General features: G+C 47.6%; 1 protein-coding gene across 1 annotated transcript in view; it reads right to left on the reverse strand.

The window, feature by feature from the left end:
* USP31 (ubiquitin specific peptidase 31) overlaps window positions 1-13,740 on the reverse strand; it is a 55,630-nt gene that overhangs the window by 13,640 nt on the left and 28,250 nt on the right. Inside the window, exons 2-8 of the mRNA XM_065412316.1 lie at window positions 11,647-11,784; window positions 10,461-10,549; window positions 8,367-8,459; window positions 6,733-6,868; window positions 5,911-6,055; window positions 1,340-1,520; window positions 172-283 (exon numbers count right to left, since the gene is read on the reverse strand). Coding sequence (XP_065268388.1) covers window positions 172-283; window positions 1,340-1,520; window positions 5,911-6,055; window positions 6,733-6,868; window positions 8,367-8,459; window positions 10,461-10,549; window positions 11,647-11,784 — 894 coding nt within the window. The remainder of the gene's footprint in view (window positions 1-171; window positions 284-1,339; window positions 1,521-5,910; window positions 6,056-6,732; window positions 6,869-8,366; window positions 8,460-10,460; window positions 10,550-11,646; window positions 11,785-13,740) is intronic.

Genomic DNA, 13,740 nt, shown 5'->3' on the forward strand with positions numbered 1-13,740 from the left:
GGCTGACTGTCAGACTGCACACTACCCCCGGGCATATATTTCACTTAAGGAATATTCCATCACCACACACAGCACCTTCGCCACCTCCAATCAACTGGATTCTTCATCAGCTTTAAGCTACAAAAACAAAGAGGTGGAGATTCCAGGATCAGAAGTGTCAGTCTGTCTTACCTGAATGCAGGCTGAGGGCCGCAGAATATTTTGCATCTTCTCCAGGATTTCCTTCTGGAGGAGATCCCACACAATTGTTTTCTCCAGGTGCAACACAAAGGGCTGGCCAAACCTATCGAAGGGAGCAACGTTTTAAGAAACTGTTAGAAGATTAGTCTTTTTGAAGGGACGATCCTGATTCAGTTGATGTTATTTGCCCCCTCTCACTGCATGTCTACAACACTGAATAGCATCAACCCTAAAGCTGACACACTGTATGAGATTTCCAGCAATGGCCTAATTCTGCTCCCAGCAGAGTCGATGGCAAAGCTCACCCTCTCCTCGTTAATTCCAGTTACCACCTCAGGAAAACACATAAGGACCAATTCTACTCTCACCCCACCTCCACTGACTTCAGTGGAGCCCAGGCCTCAGAGACCTATTGAGATCAGAATCAAGCCCAGATGGATTTTGGGGGAGGGAGGGAGGGAAGGTGAACATTCAGGGGCACACCCTGGAGCACACAGGGACAAGTTACTGTTAAGGCTGTCTCAGCGGTCACATTCAAAAGGGCCTTTTCAGTTGGTTCTAACTTCCCACCAACAAGGTCCCATTTTCAGGCTGAAATGTTAGGGTCCAGCCCCTACCTGAAAGTGAGTTTTTGGAAAGTGTGAACATCAATGGCTCAGCCATTTATCAATACAAAGACAAGGAAGGAGAATAAACTTCTCATTATAAAATATTTCCCATGCCCACTCGAGCACCCCAGCAAGAGCCGGTAGAGCCTTGACATTTGGCAGGGAGGCACATCAGGTACGAGTGTGAACAGCACCACCCTCAAAGGACAGGCTGGGCTCATCAGAGGTGATTTCAGGCCACCTGACGGGATCTAATTCCCTATGACACACACAGCTCCCATTAGTGTTCACAGAAGTTGCGCCCATTTAACTGCAGACTCAACTATTAATGGTTTCAAATGAATCCAATGGCTACATCACTGAACATATGTTTTTAGTGGGCCAACAAGTCTTCACACCTCACTCTGGCTCCCAACAAGAGTTCGGACTTTACACTGTGGCTCCAGAGAGGTGTCTATGCTGTTGTCCCAGTACATGGAGAGTTACAACAGTGAATCCTGGCTTTCCATGGAGGCCACGACCAGAGGTGTAGCCTGGAAGCTAGCGTTTACCTTTTCCCCTGCTGTCCGGTAGATGCTCTGTTGCAGACCAGCAATACAAGCTTGTCACTGGCCGCTGAGCGAGTAGAGGTTTCCTGTTTCCCAGACTTCACCGCCCCTTGTGTACAAGATGATGTTCTGTGGTGGTCAGTGCCATATTTCAAGTTATTCAGGTTATTGTTCACATGAATTCCTGAAACATTAGGGGAGAGAAGGCATTTTAAATGGTTTTCCTGTACCACTGGGTCCTTGTGCCCTCCACTGACAGGGGAATGTCAACATGCTCTCAAGAAGCCTTCTTCTAATTTAGAACAGCACGTCAGTGTAAAATCAGGGCTTCTAGATTGGGTCATTTATATTAAAAAAGTTATTTGACAATGAATCTAATTCAACAAAAAAGTTGTTTTTACATACGTGATTATTTCTATACAACAGAGATACAATATAGAGCACGCACACACACACACACCCCTAGTATCTTACACTGGAAACTCAGTTCAATTGTTGCATATACACCTGTAGTTTTAGATCAGCTCATTTTGTTTGTATGTAGAAGGAGAACTGTTTGAAGGAGTAAATGAAAAAACCCTTGCTCATTTTCAAATATAAAATTTTGCTTTGGTTCTCCTACATCCCACTCTCAGATGTTTCCTCCTCTAGTTGGTGAAATCTGTGCTCTGCCAAATTGCCAACAGAGCTCCAGCAAATCCAGCTTCTTTTGGTTTCCTTCTCTGCCTGTGCACCACCAGCATGCAGTTCAGCTGGAAAATGCATGCATTGGCTGAAGCATAGGTTAGCACGAGCTGTTACAAAGACGACAGGAGAAACTCATTGCTTTCATCCTGCAGGATCTGAGTTACTCCTATTGACCTGAATGAGAGTTACCTAGACAGGGAGAGAACAGGGGCCCAAGGGCCTTAGAAAGAGAGGGGCACATTTTGTTTATTCCTGAAACATCACCAGCAATCTGATTTTCATAGCAAAATTTTAGCTTCTTGGGTTGTGTCAGAGTTCAGGACAACTGCCACTGTCGCTTTAGCATCCCAAAAGGTGCACCCACTTTTGTGCTTCCAGCCCCACAGCTGTTGCCAGAGAGTGAGTGCCCTTGCTGGGCCACTAACGGGAAATACAGGGACAGGTGCCCTGAACTGTAACATATACGATAACAGTGTATTTGGGATCTGTAACAATCTGAATTGCACAAGTGCCAACAGCAGTAAAAGCAAGTACTGAAGAAGGAAAAGCACAGAGACAACTGTCTCAGTAGTGAAAAGAAATAGCAAAAAGACAGGGGAAAACGAATTATGAACAGCTGAAGAAAAATGGGCTGGTTGAGTTATGCAGAGACATGCTTTCAGAGCTGATTTGTCTAACTAATCCATTTGTTGTATTCTAATGACCAGCTGAGGAATGATGGTTCAGAAAACCTCCAGCCTGCTGGAGGAGGATCCAGCAGATGGAGAGCCCTGCAGGGAAGAGACAAAGAGGCACAACCATGTTCCATCCAGACCAAGCCCACCACTGGAACAGGAGTGGTGGACAGCTCACTAGCTGGAGCAGGAGAAGCTGCAGTTGGAGCGGGACAGAGTGCGTCTGGAAACCCAACAGCATGCAGACCAGGAGCAGCAGTGTCTGTATGAGAGAGAAGAGGACAAGCAGCAGCACTACTAGCTCCAGATAGAGAGACTGCAACAGCAGAACAGTGGTCGGAACCAGTCCCCAGTTCCTGTCCTGATGGGCGGTGTACCTCGCTTTAGGGAGGGGAATGATAGGGGTGTGTTCCAACATGCTTTTGAACTGGGGTGCTAGCTGAATAAAGCGGGGGGAAAGGGACATGGTAAGGTACCTTGCTCCACCGCTGTCTGGGACAAAGGCCTTGGCCATTTTTACCCTTATGGGAAGTGAGAACTATAAAGATGATGACTGTTAACAAGCTTTGTTACAAAAGTTTAAACTGACCCCCGAACCATACAGGAGAAGGTTTCAGGGAGTTTAGAACAAAAGGGACATGATCTATGCCAAAGTTTCAACTCAAATGAGGAGTTACGTAAGGAAATGGGGAGCTGGTTGTGGGGTGACCATGGTCAATGAGACCTGCAAATTAATGGGGCTGACAGCCTGAGCTCACCCTGTCAGCACCGGAGCAGAAGGAAGGGCCCAGGCTGTCAGCAGCACGGCAGAGGGCAGGGGAGGGCAGGGCACCCAGGCTCCAGCGGTCAGTGTCCCACAATGCCCCACTTCAGTTGGCGGATTGGATGTGCTCTGGTGAGGATGCGCACCACCGACAGAAGGCACAAGAAGGAGCTTTAATTACTGTGGTGGCTGTAAGTCAACTTCATTTTGTAGTGTAGACAAGTCCTCAGTTAGCCTCAGACAGGCAGAGGGCATGAGAGCAAAAATGCAAAGAGAGTAGCTGACGGGGGAAAGGGGCATCACATTTCCACTGCCCATGTCCAAGAGGAGTCCGGTTACATCCCCAAAGCATGCAGACTGAGAGGCGAGGGGATGAGAGTGCTTGTTGCTCAGGAGAAGGGACGAGACCTACTGACTTAAAGGGAAATTAACTGGGCCCTAAAATGCAGATCAGGAAATGAAGTTCTCTGCCAGCCCCTCAAAGGGACCCCGGGGCAGAACAGAGCCTGATGGTGGCAGTGTCTCCAGCCAGAAGTAGGGAGACAGGCAGCTGCAGTGCACTGACACATCTACCCCAGGTTGGGAAATGCACAAGTACAGGGTAAGACAGCTGCTGGGGAGACGGTGAAGGATCCTGAGCCAGGTGGGAGAGGGAATTCTGCTCACCTTGACTCAGTGGGGGTGAAGGGGGTGGACAAAAGGAACCAATGGTGTGGGGGATCAATATTTCATCGCCTGAACCCAGAGGAGCTAAGGTGGGGCCACGGGAGTCCCTAGAGCCCAAATTCAGGGGAGGTGGGGCAGAGAAAGGAATCTGGCTATGGGGGAGGTTTGAAGACACCCCCTTGGCTTGACTTTTCCTGTTAAAAGCAGTGCATTGTTGAGAGCCACTGCAGAACTATTTCTCTCCGTGGTCCAAAGAATGGCTGCTTGTAAAACTCCTGGGTGGTGGGAAGTAGGGAACCTCAATCCAGAACTGAAGCAACTGACCCCTTAGGGCACCACAGAACAAGACACATGCTCTCTAGAAACTGCATGAGAAGTGGGAGAATCAGGTCTCAAGTTTCCATCCAAGAATTTGGGGTAACAGGGCAAGAAGATGCTTCTGAAAGCTCAGTCCCATAGGTTTAAAGTAGAAAATTATGTAGGATGTTGGACAGACAATGCCATACATATTTTTGAAGGATGTATGCTGGTTTGCTAGCAGAAGGTTTTATCTGAACAGGTGAAATGTAAAACAGAGAAGTAATGGCACAGCTGCCATCCAGGGAATACCTCCGCCCAGGCATTCAGTCAATGTGTTCCCCTAGAATGTCGGTCAGCACCCTCATTACACCCACTTCGGTAGGGGGAGAGATGTGACAGACTGACAATATCCTGAATGAGCTTTAATTAATTAAGTTACACCTTATTGAATTATGGTTAATACTTCTGGGGTACACTGCATTAGAAATGCAAGTGTTTATTTACTATCATGAGATTGTATGGAACTTCTTTAGCAGGAAGACAGGATTAATGCGGTCTCTGAAAGGTACTAGGACCATCAAAGATCTTTTTGCAACATGCGTGAAGTGGATTTCCTAGGAAGTACCTGGAGGTGAGGGGAATGCCAACCTCCTGAAGAGAGAGGCCCGTTTTGTACCAATTACTTGCTTCTGGAAACTCCAGATCAAAGACCCCTGAACTGTATAATGTGTGAACTGAACATGTCATGAGTGTGCTCGTTCTGAGCTGAAGCTGTGATGAACTGGTAACCAAGAACTCTCCTAGGGAGGGGTATTGATGGACTTATCCTGCCACAATTCATATAAGGCTTGGGGTTCTTAGTACACTTAAAAGAATGTCTGTAGGTTCTTTTATTGTTTTTAATAGGTCTTCTCCTCAGTGCTGTTTACCAGTAGAATAAAATAGGCTTGCTTGGGAAGTCTGTGTGGTAACAAATCTGTAGCAATTACACTTGTTATCCATCTCTAAAGAGAAAGCATGCAGGTGTTCTTGAGCAACTTATCCATGCTGGGAAGTATACCGTAAAGGCAGGAAACTGTGCAGCCTGGAGATACCAGGTCAGAAGGAGAAGGAGAGGGACACGTCACCACCCAAGAGAGGCACCAGCTGGGGAGCTGGAAGCCTGAGTGCCCGCCCTTGCTGGACCACTAAGGAGAAATACAGGTGCAGTTGCCCTGTACTGTAACAGGTTGCTCTGCACCACCCCTCCGCCACAAGGTCTGGTGATGCCAGGTTCCAAGGTAAGCCATCTAGGTCTGGAACGCCAGCCCATGGAAGCAGAGCTCGATTCAGAGTCAGCAGACCAGGAGACACTCCACGTTCCTCTCTAGGCCTAGGACATATATAACCAAATGCCCCCTTTTCAAACAAATTCCCCATAGCCAATACTCCAGTAGGGGTGGAGTTGGGGGGGGAAGGGGTGTTTAGAAGACCTACCCACTTACCTCTCTGACTAAGGATCCCCTCAGGCCTAAATATCTCAGGGGTCTCAAAGGCAAAAATGCAGTCACTGTCCTGAACCGTGTCCAGGTCATCAGTGTCACAGAAGGAGCGATGGAACCCATCGTAGTACATCTCCGTCAGCACAATCTACAAGGCAGAAATGGAACAGCAGCCATTAGACCATCAGTGCTGGCCACTGCTGAGCTGCCAAGCTCTCAGGATGGGGAGAGAAGTTAACGAATGGACTTTTGCTGAAGTGTTCCTGACGGAGGATGGGAATTCTCCAGTCTTACAGTACCAGCCAATAAGGAGAAATGGGGGAGGGTCTGGCCATGAGGGAGCAGCTGGGATCAAGGGAACACATGCAGGGGTTTTCATGGGACCCTTCGAGTGTCATCTTAGTAGTTTTCCCCTAGGAGTCTCAAAACTCCAGGACATTTCCCATGAGCCCCTGCTGATTTCTCAATAGTGAGCAGAGTACACACGTGCACACACCGTCACTGTAGGGCTGTTAGGCAGAAGCACCAGGCTTTCCCTTCCTCAAGTAATAGAGCAAAAAGGAGCAGAAGCAGCAATGCAGCCTGGAGGCCTGAGCAGGGAGCTGGTATAACCTACAGGCAGCCAAACCGATTCCTGTGAGAGTTACACGCAAGAGACAATGAGTTCAGGCTAGTTTCTGCAGTCACTCATTTCCTCCACAAATTTAGGTCCACTGATCTGAACCCCGAGCGTCCATTGTTACCTGCCATATCAACTAGAAAAAACACATCAGAACGCCTGCAGGGCACCAGTGGCACCACGGTGACCAAAGACCAGCCCATTACCTGCTCAGTGGGTATCTTGGTTTCCATGGATACTGCTTCGCGCAATTTCGCCACTGTTCCAGACAGAGGCACTGCCACACCGATGCGCATGCAATGCGAACACTTCCCTTGATACACCACAGTGATATACAGAGGTCTGCAGAGAGTACAGGGAAGAAGTGGGATGGCTGAACATTTCTATACAGTACCTAGAAAAACTCAGCCTGAGCTAAGCTTGGTCGGATCAACAAAGCAGGCTGCAGAACCCTGAATGGGGACTTTTACATTGCACACATCATAAGAATACAGACCATTTCTGATCTGGTTGTTATGACAACCTCCAGGCCATTTAGGGATGGAAAAATGGTGCAAGGATCTCACTCAGTCCTTGGGTCGCGACCCAAGCCTAGTTCCCACATAGAGCTCCTAAAGAGGCTGGTTGCATCATCAGTAATGGAGTCATACATGACCATTCTGGGCCACGTTACCCTGGAGCTATTCAGGCAATCAGGCCCACCCAGCAGATGCTTTGGAGTCCCAAATGTCTACCAGACCTTTAAATACAGGAGGGACAGACACCTATTTGGCTCCAAGTTAGAGGTATGTTCCCTATGGTGCTAGCCTCTACTCTATGCACTAACTGGGGAGTCCTCCCAAGGAAGTGGAATCACAAAATACAGTTCCTCAATGAGGCCGCCCTAGATGACCTCTTGATTGAAGGGCAATCCTAATTTTACCTCAAGGATCCTTGTAACATGGCCCAGATCAATCAAAACTGACATCCTAAAGTCACTCTCAAAGAGGTGCTGCTGGGAAAACCCACTGGGTTAAAGAGAAGGGGAAGAGTGGAAGCATTTTTGCAGCCTCTTTTCTACAGCTGGTTGGAAATTTTCCCACAGAACATTTTCCCATTGGCAAAAGCCAATTTGTCAATAGCAAAATGACCTTTCTGCAACCGAATATTTCCAATTTTCTGTTCACATTTTTAAAAAATTTTATATTCTAGAATCAAAGAAACGTCGGGCTGGAAAGGACGTTGAGAGGTCGTCTGGCCCATCCCCTGCACTGAGGCAGGACCAAGTCAATCTAGGCCATCTCTGGCAGGTGTTTGTCCAACCTGGTTTTAAAAACCTCCAATGACCGGGATTCTACAGCTGCCCTAGGTAACCTATTCCAATGCTTAACTAGCCTTATAGTTAGAAAGTTTTTCTTAATATCCAACCTAAATCTCTCTCTTGCTGCAAACTCAGCTCATTACTACTTCTCCTGCACTTGGTGAACCTGGAGAACAATTTAAAAAAAAAAAAAAAAAAAAGTCAAAATTGGAACCAAAAAAAACTTTAACCCAAAATGAAATTTTGAAACTTAGTTTTGTAGGAAATTGTCCATCTTTTCATTCTGCTTTGTATAGGAAAAACGTTTCGATTTATGGAATTCTCTGAGAAATAAGAAATCTAGTCCCTGCACAGCTCATCTTTTCAGCGTTGTTTGGGGGCTCCCTTCAGAATACAGCTCTACTGGCCCATCAACTCAGCCCCAATCTGCCACAAAGCTTGTTGGCGTCTCAATCTCTTCTATATGAAGATTTGCAATGCTACCAAGCATTGGGGAAGACACCCAAAATTTTAACTTCAAGGCACAGATTAGCACATTACCGTGTATGAGGCAGAGGAATTGGCAGAGAGATGCAGAGGAAAGGGTCAAAGGTGTTACTCTGCTTCTGACAATGAGGGCACGTCAGAGAGGACCTATTAAAAATATCAATGGGGGTAAAGTTACATCTCTCATTTAACTAGGGACAAGCAAACCATCAAGAACACAAACAGCGACCCTGCTCTTCCCTCCTGATCAAACCCCTTCCCCCACACACTCCAGCAAGGCTCTGCACAGCGTTTTTGCAGACAAACCCTTGCTGTAAATGAAAGGCGCCTAATTCCCAGATGCTCACACAGTAATTAGTCTCTGAGCTCATTCATTACAGGACTTGCCAGGAAAACAGGCTCCTCTCTATTATTCCACTTTGCCTCCACTAAGAGACATTTGTGAAATTAACAATTTGCCCACATTTGATTCTAATCTAAAGAGACTGACAAGGACTATTCTCCCCCAGACACGTGGGCGAGGGGATGGTTATGCAGACAGCACTGCATGGGCCTCAATCTCATTCACTCAGAAAGAAAGGAGACTCCTCACATACACACACGCACACCCTGAGTATTTCATATCCCAAATTAACAAGCCATAGGGTCACTAAGTCTTGCTCAGGATTCTGTAACATCCCAAAGTTTATTTCTTTGCCACTGGGGAGCCTCAGTGACATACTGAGAAGACTGTGACCACGCAATCTCCTACACCAGACTGGCTGCAGTGCTGCTGGGTGAGTTTGGAAGTTGGCCTGTTTTTTTCCAATTTCAGCTCCCAGGTGGAAAGCTGGGGTAATTCCCATGAACAAAGGGGCAGTGAAGGACTAAACGCAGACAGGGCCGGCTCCAGGCACCAGCCAACCAAGCACGTGCTTGGGGCGGCACCTGGTAAGGGGCGGCCAATCTCAGAGTGGCAGGGGGCAGCGTGGCACGGCACTCGGCGGGGGGGTTCCGGCGGCGCAGCGCTTGGCGGGGGGGTGTTCAGCGGCGCGGCGCTTCGCGGGGAGGGGTTCGGCAGCATGGCGCTCAGCAGGGGGTGTTCGGCGGCGCTCCGCGGAGAGGGGGGTTTCAGCAGCGCGGCGTTCCGCGGGGGGCGGGGAGTGTTCGGCAGCGCGGCACTCCGCGGGGGTTTTGGCAGCGCGGCGCTCTGCAGGGGGCGAGGGTGTTCGGCAGTGTGGCGCTCCGCGCGGGCGGGGAGGGGGGTGCTTCAACAGTGCGGCGCTCCGCGGGGGGCAGGAGTGTTCGGCAGCGCAGTGCTCGGCAGGGGGTGTTCGGCGGCGCTCCGCGCGGGGGGGGGGGTTCAGCAGCTCGGCAGCGTGGCGGGGGCTGTTCAGCAGCGTGCCACTCGGCGGGAGGGGGGGTTTCGGCGGCGCAGCACTCGGTGGGGGGGTGTTTCGGCGGGGTGGCGCTGGGGTGGGTGTCTGTGTGTGCGCGCGCGTTACGGCGGGGCAGCGCTTTTTTTTTTTTGCTGCTTGGGGCGGCAAAAAAAAGTTAGAGCCGGCCCTGAGCGCAGAATTTCTTTTCTGCTAGAGGGTTCCTCATTAGCTTAATGATAATGACTACAAGCTTCCGTGGGATTCTAAACTCAAGCAGCCACCACATGCCTCCAGTTCATGCGCCAGGCTCCTGACTCGGCACAACCCAGGCAGCTCTCAGACATGCGAAACCGTGTCCCACACCTTTGCTCCCTGACCAATTGGGCTGGAAATGCCGTGGGGGCTCAGGTTGGGGGTGAAGGCTGAAACAAACACTCCTGATGAGGGAAACAAATGTACATTTTCCACTGAAGTGACAAAGAATTTTAGTGCAATACAACTGGCCGTTACTCCCCTCTGGAGCAAGATCTCTTAGGGCAGATTTCATTCACCGAAGTGAGAGACAACCACTAAGGGAGTCTGACCCAGGGGGGCATGGAGACACAGCAGCACTGTAAACAAAATGGAGGGCTGCAGAGGGTTAATTGCCTGCCGCCTCTCTGCCCCCCCACCACACACAGCCCTGCTGCATTGCACCGGGCTCTGCCACCAGGGATTAAAGAATCTTATTGTGGTTATAAAAACATGCACATAAACCCCCATAATCAGAGTGTGCTGAAAGTTACTGTACCTGTACTGGGCTTGAAAGAGTTCCTGTACGAAAGTGCTACTGATTGGAAAGCCTGGTGCCTCGAGCAGCGCAGCATCTTCCAACGGTGGCTGAAAAGGAAAAGCAATTCCAAAGGGAGGCATGCCAGGATACGCAGGAGTGCCACACCAATCACATACAGCTAAATGGGGAAGAGCCAAGTTAGGTTCTCCCGAGCTAAACACACCAGGACAAAGCCAAGTATTTGAAATTGCAAGTGCTTTCAGCTCCTGTGGGTGGTCCACAGAGGGGACTAGAGCACCTGGGCAGCCATCTTCGCTGGATATAGCTGGCACATCATATTAAGCTGCCAAACTTAACGGGTGGCAGAGTCAGGTGTCACCATTCACACTGGGTTGTGCTGGTGCACACTTGCCACGCATTGACTGAGAAGCTCTTTGCAGTCACAGGGGCCAGGAACAGCCCTCTGGCCCCAATCGCACTGTTAAACAGAATACCAATTGACATTTATTGAATATTTGTGGATATTTTTCTACATTTTTAAATATATTGATTTCAATTAGAACAGAATATGAAATGTATAGCGCTCCCTTTATATAATTATTACAAATATTCGCACTGTAAAAATAAAATAGTATTTTTCAATTCCGCTCATACAAGTACTATAGTGCAATCTCTATTATGAAAGTGCAACTTACAAATGTAGATTTATTTTTGTTACATAACTGAGTGGACTTGTAGGCTCTAAAGTTTTACATTGTTTTATTTTTGAATGCAGGATTTTTTGTACATAATTCTACATTTGTAAATTCAACTTTCATGATAAAGAGATTGCACTACAGTTCTTGTATTAGGTGAATTGAAAAATACAATTTCTTTTGTTTTTTACAGTGCAAATATTTGTAATCAAAAATAAATATAAAGTGAGCACTGTACACTTTGTATTCTGTGTTGTAATTGAAATCAATATATTTGAAAATGTAGAAAACATCAAAAATATTTAAATAAATAGTACTCTTATTGTTTAACAGCGCAATTAATCACAAATGATTTTTTTTAATCACTTGACAGCCATACTGGGAAGCTAATACAGAAATATTTTGTTTCAAACGGAAAGCTTCCATGGAACAATCAATATATACACATACACACACACACACACACACACACACACTCTCCCTGTTGGCCTGTGCTGGATTTGCCTTACCTTCAATGGAGGTCTGCCATTGTATTTCACTAAATTGTTCAGGTCTTCATGAACTCTGTCTAACAGCCAGAGCAGAAATTCCTGGGCATCGTGCTGCGAGTTCCCTCGGTACTGCATGGAGTTCTTCGAGACAATGCTCTGCAGAGGAACAGCAAAGAGGCCCTCAGAACACAGTACAAGCCCAGGGACAAAACATCTGCCTTCAAGAACAGCCCTGTGATCAGAAACAGGCTCAGCTATCCGCTATATTCAGAAACATACAGCTTCCCTGTTGTCGAGGTGGAGCGTTTACAGGTGGAAGGGGCAGTGGGTTCTGTGCCAAGCTTGAAGTAAGCCGAGAGCCGCAGGAGATGTGGAAGTTGCTATCTGATCTGAAAACTGGATAGTGGGGCTAAGGCAGAGGCTACCAAGGGACCTGTTTCTATTTTAGACAGAAATGTAAGTGATGCATTGACTGATTCAAAGAGATCAGCACCAAAGTGATCAGTCTGTAGAACTAGTACTAGCTAAAAATCAGGCAGGTGCATTTTGGATCCACTAAAGTGGAGCAGAGGCACTTGCAGGGAGGCTGGCACAGGGGTCTTTTGGAGAAGGTGTAAAACGCACCTGGGATTTCCCCCCCAGAATAAGAGGAAAAATCCAGCTCCATTATTAATAGTCTGTCTTGAGGGACTATCTACATTCCTAGTCTAGCCAAGCCAGCAATACTCCTCTGGCATGGATGGGGCACCTACATTGTAACACGGCTTTGGCAGTTCTAAACCCATGCTAGGAATCATGTCACAGCCTAAAAGAGTCGAACATCCTGCAACACAGATGCTGCTAAGCACATACTAGTACAGTTAGATTCGTAGTACACCTGGGCCATAAATTCCCCATTATTTCAAAACAATCAACATGTCTTCACTGTGTGTCTGAACTCGTGGAGTAGCTGTGCACTGTTAACCAATTGCCTGTTCGATCCAGAAGTGGCTGCATTTCAGTGATATACAGGTAGGTAAACGTCAAGACAGTTTGCAAAGTGCTTTGGAGTCATTTTGGATAGGAGTTCACTACATATCTTGATTAGCTTCACACTCAGCGTATGGAATCCCTAGATTTAAGTGTCTGCTGTTAAGACGCGTCTTTGGGCTCAAGCTTGTGTGAAAGAGCCAGAAGTCAGACGAATCACAATCCTCTGTTGAGGACACTCAACCCTTGAAGATAGCTACATAAATCCAAAATTTATCTGGACTAGCAAATAGAAATTCCAGCCACTGCTACAATCCTGGCCGAGGGGCTGCTTGCCCAAAAGCACATTTACCAAGTGTTTCATCAGCGAAGCAAGTGCAACTTTTCCCTTTGGTAAATATAAAACATCAGTGACCCAGTGCACAAACCTAGAACGAAGAGCGCTGTTTGCCTTCATATCAGATATGTCGTTACGGACAGGGCTTCGCTGTCAGCCTGGGTACAGCAGCCTACCCTCTGTCTAATGTATGGGACAGGCAAGGAACTGGGAAGTTTGCCAGAGAACTGCACATTAATTTATCAGAAAAGTACTATTTATCATACTACTACTGTCCTAGACTGAAGCCATTAAACAGAGGCTGGCAGCCATGAAGAACTACATCTCCCAAAGAAACAGCACCAGCGGACAGCATTACCTGATTGAGTCCCTTCACCACCTTTGTAGAGCAGAAGTGATTTCAAATGCTGGTGGTTAGACTTTACTCTCAAAACCAAGCATTTGGGGTGGGGGAGGCAGACCTCTGGACTTTTACCATTGTCTATACCTAGGAACATCATGGCTCTGGCGCTTAGAGGTGTGATTGAAAGGGGTCTAAGATCTAAAGAGACCCTAGTATTGACAAGCTAAACTAATAATTGATATTTCACAGCAACACCTTGAAACCGGCTTTCTCTAGCGGAACACATTGTCTTTACAAGCATACAGCAGCTAGGTCCTCAGACCCATGCCATCTAGCCTGGATTCTACCTCCAATACTCCCATCTACAAAAAAGGCTCCTGTCTGAAGGTCTCCAAAGCCATCTCCCTGCTCCCCCACCCATCTTCAGTAAATTCTGACAGTCACTCTGCCCCCAAGCAGACTG

Source organism: Emys orbicularis, chromosome 10, assembly GCF_028017835.1.
Source record: "Emys orbicularis isolate rEmyOrb1 chromosome 10, rEmyOrb1.hap1, whole genome shotgun sequence".
NCBI classification, from domain to species: Eukaryota; Metazoa; Chordata; order Testudines; family Emydidae; genus Emys; species Emys orbicularis.